The sequence below is a fragment of the Apus apus genome, chromosome 3 (genome assembly GCF_020740795.1).
Source record: "Apus apus isolate bApuApu2 chromosome 3, bApuApu2.pri.cur, whole genome shotgun sequence".
In the NCBI taxonomy this organism is placed as follows: Eukaryota; Metazoa; Chordata; class Aves; order Apodiformes; family Apodidae; genus Apus; species Apus apus.
The window spans coordinates 117823081-117836327 of NC_067284.1; the positions used below are offsets into that span (position 1 = coordinate 117823081).

The following is a 13247-nucleotide window of genomic DNA, read 5'->3' on the forward strand; positions in this document are numbered from 1 at the left end:
GGGAAGAACACCAGAGACTTTCAGACATTCCTTAACCTAAGGGAGCATCTCTCCTTACCTTCAGTGAACTCTGCTGGGACAGGGAGCTCTTCCTGACTTGTCGTTTCTCCAGCATCTGCTGAAGTTTCTTTACTCTCTTCTGTTCTGTCATCACCAGCCTTTTCAGCCTCCTTTTCTGGTCTTTTCTTCTCACTCTCTGGTTTGACTTCTTTTTTGACTGGCCGGATGTTGCCAGGAGAAGGAGGACGTGCCTGACCAGAGGAAACTTTGGAGGAGCCAGGTGGGGAAGTTATTTGCTTGGGTGTGCCAGGCAAAAAAGGCAAAGACTTGGACGCATGCCTGTGTAATCACAAAAAGAGACAGTCAATAACAGACATGGTCTGCTGGACACCACCTCCATATAGCTTCTGCAACTAAAATAGCAAAAAATAAAACAAGTCACTACTTCTCTGCTGTTAAGCAGGACTGCTGGAGAAACCCATGAGCTTTCATGCAAAACGCTGCTCTTTGCAACTCTCCAGATGTGTGAGCACTGAGCCCAGCCAAGAGTGAAGAAACCAGGTAACTTCCTCCTCCTTCCCCTTCCTCCAAACAATAGTAATACTTTCCTAAAAGCAAGATTGTCTTTCCTTTGCTGCAGAGAGGAAACATCTACATCACCAAGCAAGTCTGCACTGTTTCACAATTAACAGAACACCCAGAGCTGCCTACAGCTCAACTTCCCGCTAAGCGTGTACTTGGCTTACCAAACTGGAGAGGGAGCTGGTGATCTAGCTTTGGGGTTGGAAGAAAAATGACCTCCTTTAAAGCTGGCTGAGAAGCTGGATGACAAATGGTCTCTCTCCTTTTCTTTTTTGTCAGTCTATAGTTCAGCAAACAAAAAGACAAAGTCAAGCCCAGAGTTCACATGGCTAAGGAAAGTAAAGCAAGCTCAGTTAAGGACCAGGGGTTGAGGGGCTGAGACGAAGCAGTGCTGAGCCAGTAGTTTCTACAGCATGGTTAACAAGTCCAATAATAGAGCTCCAGTAATCTGCCACCAACTTTGTCAGTAAATATGCATTTGACAACAAGAATCCTTCTTAATCATGCTCTCCAGTGCCTTAAGATGTAATGGGCTAATTTGCAGAGGCCAGTTTTTACACAGGCAAAAAAATTACCTTTTAAGGGTTGATCTTTGCTGCCTGCCACAGAGCACCCTGCACTGGTCACTCCCCTTCAAGCCTGGATATCACTTGAAGAAAGAGCAGAATATTCTCTCCACCCCACGCTCCCCTAGGCTCGCACTTGGTCACAGTCCCTTTTTGCTTTCATGGTAACACCACAGATGCCCTCAAAGTCCTCAGATGTGGTGCAAGAGTTACCCTGTTCTTTTTTTCTTGAATGATTGATTCCACAGTACATAGTTAATTCCTGTTGATTCTCATACATGGCAGTGATTTCCTCTTATCCTTCTTCATTTGCCATCTCAGGACTTCATTTTTTAATATATTTCTGTTATGGCTCTGGTTTGTATTAATAAAACTATTGGTTTAAAGGAATATTTCACAATTTAAGCACTTATATAATTCTTCCATTTAACTCTAGATTAAAAACTTCAAGTTTTTGGAATAATGAGCTCAGACCCCAGGAGTCTGAAGAACAGTGATGAGTAGCAGTCCCTCTCAACCATGTTGGCTGAGTGGCACCTTGGTGTGTGTACTCTCCTAGGAGCTCTTCAGACTCCTAGGGTCTGAGCTCATTTTTCCAAAAAACATGAATCTAGAGTTCAATGGAAGAACTCTTAGGAGAGCACACCAGGGTGCCAGTCAGCCCACATGATGCTGTGGCTGGGCATGTGAACCTCGCTGCTCAAGAGCCTCAGCAGCTGAGACCTCTGCAATGCTTGTCTCCTGAACCAAAAGCCAAGTTAACAACCAAGTTAACTTAATCAGTACTTAAGCCCTTTGTTTAAATTCATCAATCTAATAGGATTATTTTTTTGTCATTATGGTTAGTGATTTTAAATTGCCAAAAACATAATTTTATATTAGCAATAGATGGTCTCAATCCTGAAGTCATTACTCAAGAGTAATTAGCCAGCTCTTTGGCAGTGTAATTTAGCAGATATCTACTGATTATTATGCTGATAATCACCTAAGTCTTCAAAGCCAGAATAGACACACTGCAATGTAGAATAATTTTGGCTTGCTAGCAATAACTCTCTATACTGGACCTACTTGATTAGTCTTGAAAATAAGACCATCAGAATATTTTGCTTAATATCAGAAAAGTAAAAAATCTGCATTTCTATAAAAGTTTACAGAAGAGTAAAAGATTCCCCAAACCACACAGGCTGCTGGAAACAGCTCTTAACTCAGTCATTTTGTACTAATAACATTTTTATATTGTCTCCACCAAAATGTATCAACCTTTCTAAGTTAAATAACCAAGCAAACAAAACCAAACCAAACCCAAAACACACACAGTGAGAAAGACCAAGAGGTGCTAAACTGATGGCCCAGGCTGGGGCTTGTGATGCACTACGTACACCCTGGGACCTCTCTGCAGGGACACCCCAGTGCTGTGCCTCACCTTGATCCTGACTTCACCACCAGCTGCCTGAGGCTGAGTGCTGGCAGGGATTCCTGAGGCTCCATTAATGCTGCTCCCAGCAAGGATGTCAACATTTTGCCCATCAGGCCAAATGAAAATGCAAGCACCTCTTACGTGTTCATTGGCAGAAATTACTTCCCTCTTCTCACACTAAGCAAACTCAGGCTGTGGAGTTCAGGAAAAATCTAACTGCTCAGGTTCAGCACAGGATACTGGAATTGGAGCTGACTGCATCCCACTGGCTTGGGGCACAGCACAAACTCAGTCTGCCTGTACCCCATTTCTGATTTCCCCTGAAAGCTCAGGTCATAGCACTGCGACCAAACCATTCAGAACCAACAGGTGACCTGTGGGAAGCCCTGCTTACAAACCAGACCTCTAAACCAATCCCTTCCTTCTCAAGGAAGAACAGTTTACTGGCCTGGTCTCCTGAGTAAAGCTGGAGGGACAGAGCTCTGTGTGCTTATGTATATGGACACGTGTGAGCCCAGGCCTCCTCTCTGAGCCCAGAGGCTCAGCTGAGATTTACTAGAGGCCTCAGGAGAGGAATCTACAGGCTTTGTGAAAACAGGCTGCGGATAAACACAGATTCCCCACTGCAGGAAAAGCTGCAACGCCAGCTTGGGCCTCACAAGGCAGCAAAGAACCCACCTGAGAAGAGGACACACACCCCCGTGCCCCCTCAACAGCTGAGGCAACCCCTCTGGGGGTTCCTCCACGGGGATTCTTGGGTGCACAATCAGCCAGGTCACCACACAACAACATTTCAGTTAAAATCCAGCCAACCACGGAACCAGTGGGAGGGGGTGCGGGCGGCACGGAGGGGAGAGTCAGAGCTGGCCAAGTGTCCCCACAGCTCCCCTGTCCCCAGAGGGGGGCTGGGCAGGAGGCAGAGCTGCCCCCGGCTCACCCACACCCCTGGCTCACTCACTTACCCCCCCTGGTCACTTACTTACCCCACTGGTCACTTATTAACTCCTCCAACTCAATTACTCACCCCCTGGTCACTCACTCACCCCCCGGTCATTCACTCACTTACCCCCCTGGTCAGTCACTTACCCCCGGTCACTCACTCACTTACCCCTGGTCACTCACTTACCCCCCCGGTCAGTCACTCACTTACCCCCCCGGTCACTCACTTACCCCTGGTCACTCACTTACCCCCCCGGTCACTCACTTACCCCCCCGGTCACTCACTCACTTACCCCCCTGGTCACTCACTTACCCCCCGGTCACTCACTCACTTACCCCGGTCACTCACTTACCCCCCCGGTCACTCACTCACTCACCCCCCCGGTCACTCACTCACTCACCCCCCCGGTCACTCACTCACTTACCCCGGTCAGTCACTCACTTACCCCGGTCAGTCACTCACTTACCCCGGTCAGTCACTCACCCCGGTCACTCACTCACTTACCCCCCCGGTCAGTCACTTACCCCCCGGTCACTCACTCACTTACCCCGGTCACTCACTCACTTACCCCCCTGGTCACTCACTCACTTACCCCGGTCACTCACTCACTTACCCCCCTGGTCACTCACTCACTTACCCCGGTCACTCACTCACTTACCCCCCTGGTCACTCACTCACTTACCCCCCTGGTCACTCACTTACCCCGGTCACTCACTCACTTACCCCCCTGGTCACTCACTCACTTACCCCCCCGGTCACTCACTTACCCCCGGTCACTCACTCACTTACCCCCCCGGTCACTCACTCACTCACTTACCCCGGTCACTCACTCACTTACCCCGGTCACTCACTCACTTACCCCCCCGGTCACTCACTCACTCACTTACCCCCCCGGTCACTCACTCACTTACCCCGGTCACTCACTCACTTACCCCCGCCCGCCGCGCTCCCCGGGGTCCCGCTGCGTCGGCGCAGACGCAGAGCTTGGCTCGGTCCGTGGGCTGCCTGCAGCTGGTGGCCTTGTAGGACAGAGGGCTGATGGGGCTGCAAGATGCTGAACGGGGACAAACGGGGATAACTAGGGTGGTGGTTGGGTTTGTCATTTGTTAGTTTTATTTACAGAGCAGCATTGGAGAATTGACAGAGGAAAGCCAGCAGGAACGGAAACGACCGAGAAAGACAGAAAAGAAAGAAGGTATTAATACACTGAAGGACCAATTCTCAGGTCAGAACCATCACTTGATACGTTAGTTTGGCCACACATATAGAAATGATAATTTCAAATTGTAAACTGAAGATTTATTTTAAATACATTAAGAAGCATGCCACATAACTGGGGAGCAGAAAGTAACGACGTTTTTTTCTGTTACGTGTACATACAAGTGGCGGTTCTGAAAGAGCAGTGGACACAAGGCCTGGTCTGACTGACTAGCTTAGTGTGTGCACTGACATGAATTTCAGTTACATTCAGAACACAAAACAAACTGCCATAAGAATGTCTACTAATTGGTCTTCGAAGTGGAGAAAAATAAAAGGAAACATGCACACAAAGATCAAAACACATGAACAATACAGAACAGTTTCATCTAGGAACTCAATGAAATTTCTGTGTACTTAGCAAGTGATGTGTCATTAAAAATCCCTCTTTTAAGAATATCTGAAGTCCATTCATCTAAGAACTTCTAGTATTTTTTTATAATACTAGAAAAACAGCTCAAATACATGCTCAGCAACAAACTATTTTATACATTACAAAAACCAGGCTAACAACTACAAACCAACCTGGAAATTAATATTTGTATGACTAACCAGGCAACTTTCCTTGGTTTGCAGAAGGATAAAACCACTACCAAAAGATTCCCCATGAGTGGCAGGTTATCAGGGACACTGTTCTGACTACACATTCAAAGAGTGACACTGCAAAACGTATCCAGGGGAAATTCTTGCAGCAAAGTGTGCTCAGACTTTCTTCTGATTTAACTGAAGAAAGTGGGAAAAACAATGTTTTCACTGCAGAGTTTTACCTGTCTGCTGTTTGTCTTTCCTGATAATTTCATAAAGTCTTAGCATAATGACTATTTGCCATGTTACCTGAAGGAAAAGCAGAACTTCTGTACAGTATCTTACCTATGCTTCTTTTTTTCTTTTTTTTCTTTTTTTTTTATTTTAAAGAAAGGGAATTACATCCTCATTTTCCTTGGTAAAAAAACCCAACATTTCTTTCCTATAGATCCTTCTCTGACCACACTTGAAGAAATGCAGCTCCACATACAATTAATTCCAGTTTCACTGCAGTACAGCTGCTGTCACAGGAAGAGCTCACAGACTTAACAGTCCTAAGGCTGCAAACTGTCCTCTGAGAGATTAACATTACGAATAAAGAGCCTCATGTAGGTGTTGCAGCAAGGGCACCCATGCAGGAGGCAGCAGCACAACGTGTGTTTCAAACAGCTTATAATTGATGTCATAGAATCACAGAATCATGCAGGTTGGAAGGGACCATAAAGATCATCAGGCTCCAACCCCCTGCTATGAGCAGGGACACCTCCCACCAGACCAGGCTGCACAAGCCTCATCCAACCTGCCCTTCAACACTTCCAGGGATGGGGCAGCCACAAACTCCCTGGGCAACCTGGGCCAGTGCCTTCCTGCCCTCATGGGGAAGAATTTCTTCCTGATGTCTGACCTAAATCTCCCCCTCCTTCAGTTTAAAACCATCACCCCTTGTCCCATCACTGCCCTCTCTGGTGAACAGCCCCTCCCCAGCTTTCCTGGATCCCCTTCAGGCACTGGAAGCTGCTCTAAGGTCTCCCTGGAGCCTTCTCTTCTCCAGGCTGAACACCCCAACTCTCCCAGCCTGTCTCCAGAGCAGAGCTGCTCCAGCCCTTGGATCACGTTCATGGCCCTTCTCTGGCCCCTCTCCAACAGCTTCATGTCTCTCCTGTGCTGAGGGCTCCAGAGCTGGACACAGCTCTCCAGGTGGGGTCTGACCAGAGCAGAGCAGAGGGGACAATCCCTTCCCTGGCCCTGCTGGCTGCACTTCTTTGGATGCAGCCCAGGACACAACTGGCCTCTGGGCTGTGAGTCCAGCTTCTCATCTTCTCATCTCCTCTCCAAGTCCTTCTGCTCAGGACTGCTCCCCAGCCATTCTCCCCTCAGCCTGGATTTGTGCCTGGGTTTGTGCTGACCCAGGAGCAGGACCCTGCACTTGGTCTGGTTGAACTTCATGAGGCTGGCACTGTCCCACCTCTCCAGCCTGTCAAGGTCCCTCTGGATGGCCTCCCTTCCCCCTAGGGTGTCAGCTACTCCACACAGCTTGGTGTCATCAGCAAACCTGCTGAGGAGACACTTCATCCCACTGTTCATGTCTCCAGCAAAGATGTTGACCATCACTGGTCCCAATACTGACCCCTGAGGAGCACCACTCGTCACTTGCCTCCACCGGGACCCTGAGCCATTGATCACAACTCCCTGGGTGTGGCCATCCAGCCAACTACTGATCCACTGAGTGGTCCATCTGTCAAATCCAAGTGGTCCCACCCTCTGTGAATCAACTCTCGTTCTGCAGGCTGATGATCGGAAGTTACCAACAAGGATGGCATCACCACTGTTAAAATACACTGTTCTGCCTTGTTGAGGCCATATCTGGAATATTGTGTCCAGTTCTGGGCCCCTCAGTTCAAGAAGGACAGGGAGCTGCTTGAGAGAGCCAGGGCAGAGACACAGAGATGATGAAGGGAGTGGAACATCTCCCTGATGAGGAAAGGCTGAGGGAGCTGGGTCTCTTGAGCCTGGAGAAGAGGAGACTGAGGGGCAACCTCAATGTTTACAAATATGTTAAGGGGGAGTGTCAGGAGGACAGAGCCAGGCTTTGTTCAGTGATGTCCAGTGACAGGACAAGGGGCAGTGGGTGCAAACTGGAACACAGGAGGTTCCATGTAAACACCAGAAAAAACTTCTTTCCTGTGAGGGTGACAGAGCCCTGGGACAGGCTGCCCAGAGAGGCTGGGGAGTCTCCTTGGCTGGAGACATTCAAACCCCCCTGGACACGTTCCTGTGTGATGTGCTCTGAGTGACCCTGCTCTGGCAGGGGGGCTGGGCTGGATGGTCTTTCCAGGTCCTTTCCAACCCCTAAGACTCTGTGATGCTGTGAAAAGATAAGCAGCTAATTTTCACTTGCCATGTTGTCAAATGATGCTTTAGGAAGCACTCCCACTGAATTCTGTGCCAACAGGGTTATATCCATTCAGAGCAGCTTTTGGAGACTTAATTTAAAAACATTTTGGTTTTGGTGGATTGTTTAAATAAGATTGAGATGTATTCTTATGCTGGATGTCCCAAATAGCTGACTTCAAATTTAAGGACATAAATCCATATTTATTTTAATTTTTTTTTTGCATTAAAATTTATCTTCACAGTCAAAGGACAGGGTAATTTTCTAGGGAATAATGACAGGCCGGGCTGAGCTGAGTGCTCAGAGCACAGCTGTGAGCCATTACCACCACCTGATCATTAATCTCCAGAAAGTGTCCTGCATGAAGGGGCTGCAGTTACTGCTCCTAGAGAATAATACCTGGAAAACAATGAGCAGATGGATCATTATTCTGGGTGATACAATTCCAGTTAGCATAGGGAAGGCATTTCAGGGGAACTACCTCAGACTAATGACTGACGACTGACAAATCAGTCATTCCTGCTGCCTGCAATCTTCCTCAGTATTCCACTCCAATTAAAGCTTATTGCACAGCAGAAACAAAAGCAGTCACCAACAAAATCTTCATCCTTGCTCCAGTAAAGTAACCACTCCCAAAATTAAGTCACTGCTTTCTCAAGTATTCCCCCTAATGAAGAGCTAAATTTCCAATGCCCTGCTTGGCAGATGGCATTAAGTATTCATTTTATAAGCTGTCGTTTGCGAAGAGTGAAAATGAATTCTGTACTTGTTAATTCCACTGTTTGCAGAATATCCACTTTTTTGCTCCTACAGCACTACACTCGTGGAAATGTACTGCAGCCTAATTAGTTCTAAGAGTTCTTAAGAGAAAGCTTCTTTAAAGGTAATCATAGCAGACCTCTATTCCTTCTTACCTTCTACATCCTTTAATTAGAATAACTATCCTGTCCATGTCAGACAGGAAAGACCTGCCCAGACTCAGACACTCAGTGTGTGCAACATCATATTGCGATGACAAAGTCCTCAGTGCAGGATCATAAACATCCCAGGACAAAAGCAGAGGCAGCTGCTACCTGCCTGAGGCACAGGCTAAGCAAGAATGGCCTGGGTGCCTAGAATAGTTTGCCTGGGCTTTAAATCACCACCTAGCAGTATTTTCACATTTCTGCACATTAATTTTCCCCTCAGTGGGACATGAGAGAGCTTCTCAATCGTTGTAACCTCACTAAACCTGCACATGTCACCTCAGGTGCTGCTCAGCCCAGGGCAGCCAGGGCCCATCCTGCTGTCAGTCCCACGTGTCCCATGTGAAGTGCCCTGGGACAGAGTGAAACTACTTTTTGCAGCCAGCAGCTCTCAGCCTCAGCACTGGGTGTGCTCCACCAGCTCCTGCAGCATTGTGGGCACTTCCTTAAGCAATGCATTGTTGTCCTGTGTGTGTTGGGGTCATTTATTGCATTGGTAGGGAAAAAAAAGAAATGAAGAAAGAGGTGATGGGAGAAAGAGCAAGAGGCACAGTGAACAAGTGTACACAAAAGCTTTTGTGCTGTCATGCCATGTCATTGTGGTCATTCAAGCTTATTCTGGGATACACGCATAATTAGATCAATCACATTGCAACAAAGAATCTGGGAAAATAAGTGGGTGAGACATGAAGCCCCTGTTCTTAGAGGTTTACCTGCATCTCCAGACAATGCAGCTGTGCTTTTACTTCGGGCCAGGAAGGAGTGGGTGGGCGTCAGCAGCCTGCTAACAATGCTGCTCTCCCAGGGACTGAGCTGGAGTCTGCGAGCTGAACGTGCACCACACAAGCAAGATGTTAGATCAAACACTGCACAAAACACCACGTTGCAGAAGCATTAGTGTTGTTTCCTCACTACTGCATACCATGACGGCCTTGACACTCCTTCAGAGACAGGAAGCATATAACCATTCATTCAGTGTTTTGCATTTTATTCTTACTCCATTTTAGCAGAGGAACACACGTATCTGAACATTCAATCTGTGTTACTGCTTGTGGCATTAAGGCAAATTGTCATCTATTAATTCTGGTATTTTGCACATATGCCACACTCCCTGTTGGGAATGACAGAATAACTTCTGTGCTAGGAGAGCAATTGCTGCTCCTAAATAGAGGCTTTGATTGAGATGTTTGTGTCCCAAGCACTTTCTATACATGACGTACATAGTTACAAAAAGACCCATCACTAAAACACCTTCATGAGTCTTCCAGCCTAGCAAGAAAAGAACAGAGAAGGCTGCTCACTGCTGTACAGAGAATTGTGCCAAAGAAAGAGGCTTTGTCAAAGCATCCCAAAAGGTTACAAACATGTCATCTGCAGGTACCAACCTCAGGAGCTACAGTTGTCTCAGTAACACAGAAGCCACAGAATACAGTAAGTACATTTGATCACTAATTCCCTGTCAAAAAACATGCTAATGATAAATTTCAATTTCGAACAGTAACAAGCACCGGCTTTTTGCACTGTTAGTCTGTTTTTAAAACACACTACACATTCACCTGCCTGCAATCACTCCCTTGCCATGTTTTTCCCAGTATTGCCTAATGCAAATTTACATTGTCAATATATTCCTTTCACCTTGTAAAATTTCTTTACTTTTTAAAAAAATACTAGTTAAACACTGATCATGGTGAATTGTAGCTGGAAGAGCCCTGAGCTATTGTTTATATTGAAGTAGATGTTTCTTTGATACTCTGCTGCAACAAATTGTATTATAATGAGCATCACAAACCAAAATAATAAACCAGGTCTCATAGTAGTCCATTATAATAAGCTTAAACCATAGTAAAAATGCTCATGTTGCAAGTGAAATCAGGTCTTCTCCGCATTCATACACCTTAGTTTGGTGTTCACAGCAACAGAACTGCAGCTTGAATTTATGAGGCTTAGTCTCTAAAACACTCATTGAAATGACTGGCTGTAATAAACCTGAGATTAATTTGCATTTTTAAAGGTAGAGATCCATCACTTCTAATGGCCATAAACTCTGAATCTGCCTTAATCTACTCCACGCTGAGTGCCATGAAAAGAGGGGCTGATCTCCACCTCATCCTATGAAAATGTAATTGCTTAATCCACTCTCAGTGCTGTTTTTCACTTCTCAAATTGCTCCCCTAAATTCTGCTAACTCAATAAGGGGCATTACTATAGAGATACAGGACTCTCAAACACAGCAGGCTCTCTGGGTAAGTGTCCTTGCACAATGTACTGCTGCCAGAGCTTTGTGATTAATGTTCCCATTCTGCACTGGTACAGACTACACAGACACAAAACAGCCTACAGAGACCCCCAGGACAGCATTAGGCTTGTAATTTCACAATGAAGAAAAATCACAGAACTACCATCACACTGCATGTAACATCTTTGCTCCCTTTCTTCACCATGCTCTGGGTGGTCACTGTTGGAAGCCGCTGTTGCAGGACAACAGACTCGTTTTTGTGATCTCAGTGACATGGGGGAACTTCCATCCACATCACCCAAGGGAAGCACTCCTGTGCCCACAGCATGCCCCTCGGAGCACTAAGGCAGAGCTTGGGAGCAAACCAGCTGGTATCTGCCAGCAGGGAGCTAAGAGACACCAACAACTCCCTTCTCCATACAAGCAATGGGCCTGATTCTGAGGTGCCAGGAGGTTTTAGCCAGGAGGCTGCAGTCGAGTCTCCCTAAATCTCTACAGGAGGTTTAGATCAGAGTTCGTTGAAAGGCACCTTGGCCTTGTGGGTCAAGGTCACCACACACTGAATTTTCCAAGCACACAGCTCCCTGAAAGCAGCCTGTGTGACACTCAAATACACGTTCCAACAGTCATTGGTATCACCTTTAACCTACAACAGCCAGACAAGCCTTTGTCCACCAAGTTCCAAGCACAACAATCCAAGCATCTACATGCTTTCAACAGCTTCACTTTGGTGTCCAACTCACACTGAAGCATATTGAATACAAAATAAAGAGCTTCCCAAAATGAGATAGGCTTTACAACAATGGGGTCAGTTTGTGGGGTATTTGTTTCCTCTTTTCCTTTTTGAAGCCTTAGAGTGGAGTCTTCAAGATTAGTCCTTCAAACCTTCTGACAGACAGGGGAAATGGCATTATTTTTTCTCATGCTGTGTTAATCTATGACTCTTATGGCTGTGTGCTCCTTGTTTCTATACAGGAAGCACATTTGTGCAAGGGCTGCTGGTGCAAGTTACCCCTGCCCCCAGCTACAAGCAGGTTGGATTAAACAGATCGAAGATCTTTATAGCCAACTTGGAATTGAAAAGCACATAAAGTCCCAGGGAGCTGGCAACAGTGAATTGATTACAATAATCTATTTGTCTTCAGGATACACAAACTGAACACAGAAAAGTTGTCTTAGCAGCAGCAGAATGAACTGCAAGTAAGCAAACAGGAGCATCTGATCAGTTCTGGGAACAGATGGGAGACAGGGATTTAACAGGCCTCCTGATGAGCACCATGGAGGAGACCTTCTGGTAACTGGTGTTTGCTCACACAGAGCAACAAACGTGTTGGGAGTAGATGGGGAAAAACTACTCCATGCTTAGATTCCCTTTCAACAGGAAACAATACCTGAGCCCTTGCATTTCTTCCATATAAGTGGCAGGCAAAGGTGATGCAGTGACTGCGACCATCACTTATTTGAAAGAAAAACTCTATTAACTGCCTGAAAGAAGGTTGTAGCAAGGCAGGGGTTGGTCTCCTCCCTGTTAACAAGCAACAGGACAAGAGGAAATGGCCTCAAGTTGTGCCAGGGGAGGTTTAGATTAGATATTAGAAGAAACTTCTTCACTGTAAGGGTAATTAAACACTGGCACAGGCTGCCCAGGGAGGCGGTTGAATCACCAACCCTGGAGGTGTTTTAATAGATAAGGTGCTGAGGGACATGGTTTAAGCACTGGACTTGGTAGAGTTGGGTTACGGTTGGACTCAATGACCTTAAAGGTCTTTTCCAACCAGAAAATTCTGTGAAAAAGCACTAAAGAGGAGGAACACAAATATGGTGCAAGTTTTGCTTTTAAAAACTAATAAAGTATGCAACTCATACCTCATCTAAAATATTATACTCTTGCTAAGCTTTCCTTAAAGAGGACAATCACCAAACTTTATGGGTCAACAGCTGCTCTCTCCACTTGAATATGTGTTAATGTTTTATTACAGTTTCAACTACACAGACCTGCTCCACTAACACAAAAGCATGAGAATCCTGTTCTGGCTGCCCAATTGGGTAACTGTGAAAAAGAGCTAAACAGCAATGCTGCACTTGAAAAGTAATTAACCAGTCTTTAGCCAATTAGTTAATGAAAGCTTTTGTCTTTTGCTGGGCCAAAATAAAATAACATTCTGTCCTTCAAATGCTGCTTAACAGAAGATATGCTCTTGATGACAGCTATAAGCCACTTAGGGTAAGCTCATCATCCTCATCTCCAGCTCGCTGTTCTGCAGGTAGGAAATGCACAACACAGTGTGACTGACATGACAAAGTGCCCTCTGGAAGGGGAAAGGGGGAGGAAACAGTTACAGCCTTCCTTGAAGCTGTGCCTTAAGA

The 13247-nt window shown here is 46.1% G+C and overlaps 1 protein-coding gene across 11 annotated transcripts in view; it reads right to left on the bottom strand.

Moving 5' to 3' along the window:
- Window positions 1–13247, bottom strand: part of MAP7 (microtubule associated protein 7) — a 106878-nt gene that overhangs the window by 15736 nt on the left and 77895 nt on the right. For 7 of the 11 annotated variants that reach the window (XM_051614351.1, XM_051614350.1, XM_051614360.1 and 4 more), the window contains 4 exons: window positions 9358–9471; window positions 4438–4583; window positions 747–862; window positions 59–339 (listed from right to left, as the gene is read on the bottom strand). In XM_051614351.1, coding sequence (XP_051470311.1) covers window positions 59–339; window positions 747–862; window positions 4438–4583; window positions 9358–9471 — 657 coding nt within the window. The remainder of the gene's footprint in view (window positions 1–58; window positions 340–746; window positions 863–4437; window positions 4584–9357; window positions 9472–13247) is intronic. The other 4 variants (XM_051614361.1, XM_051614357.1, XM_051614354.1 and 1 more) reach the window with 2 other exon arrangements.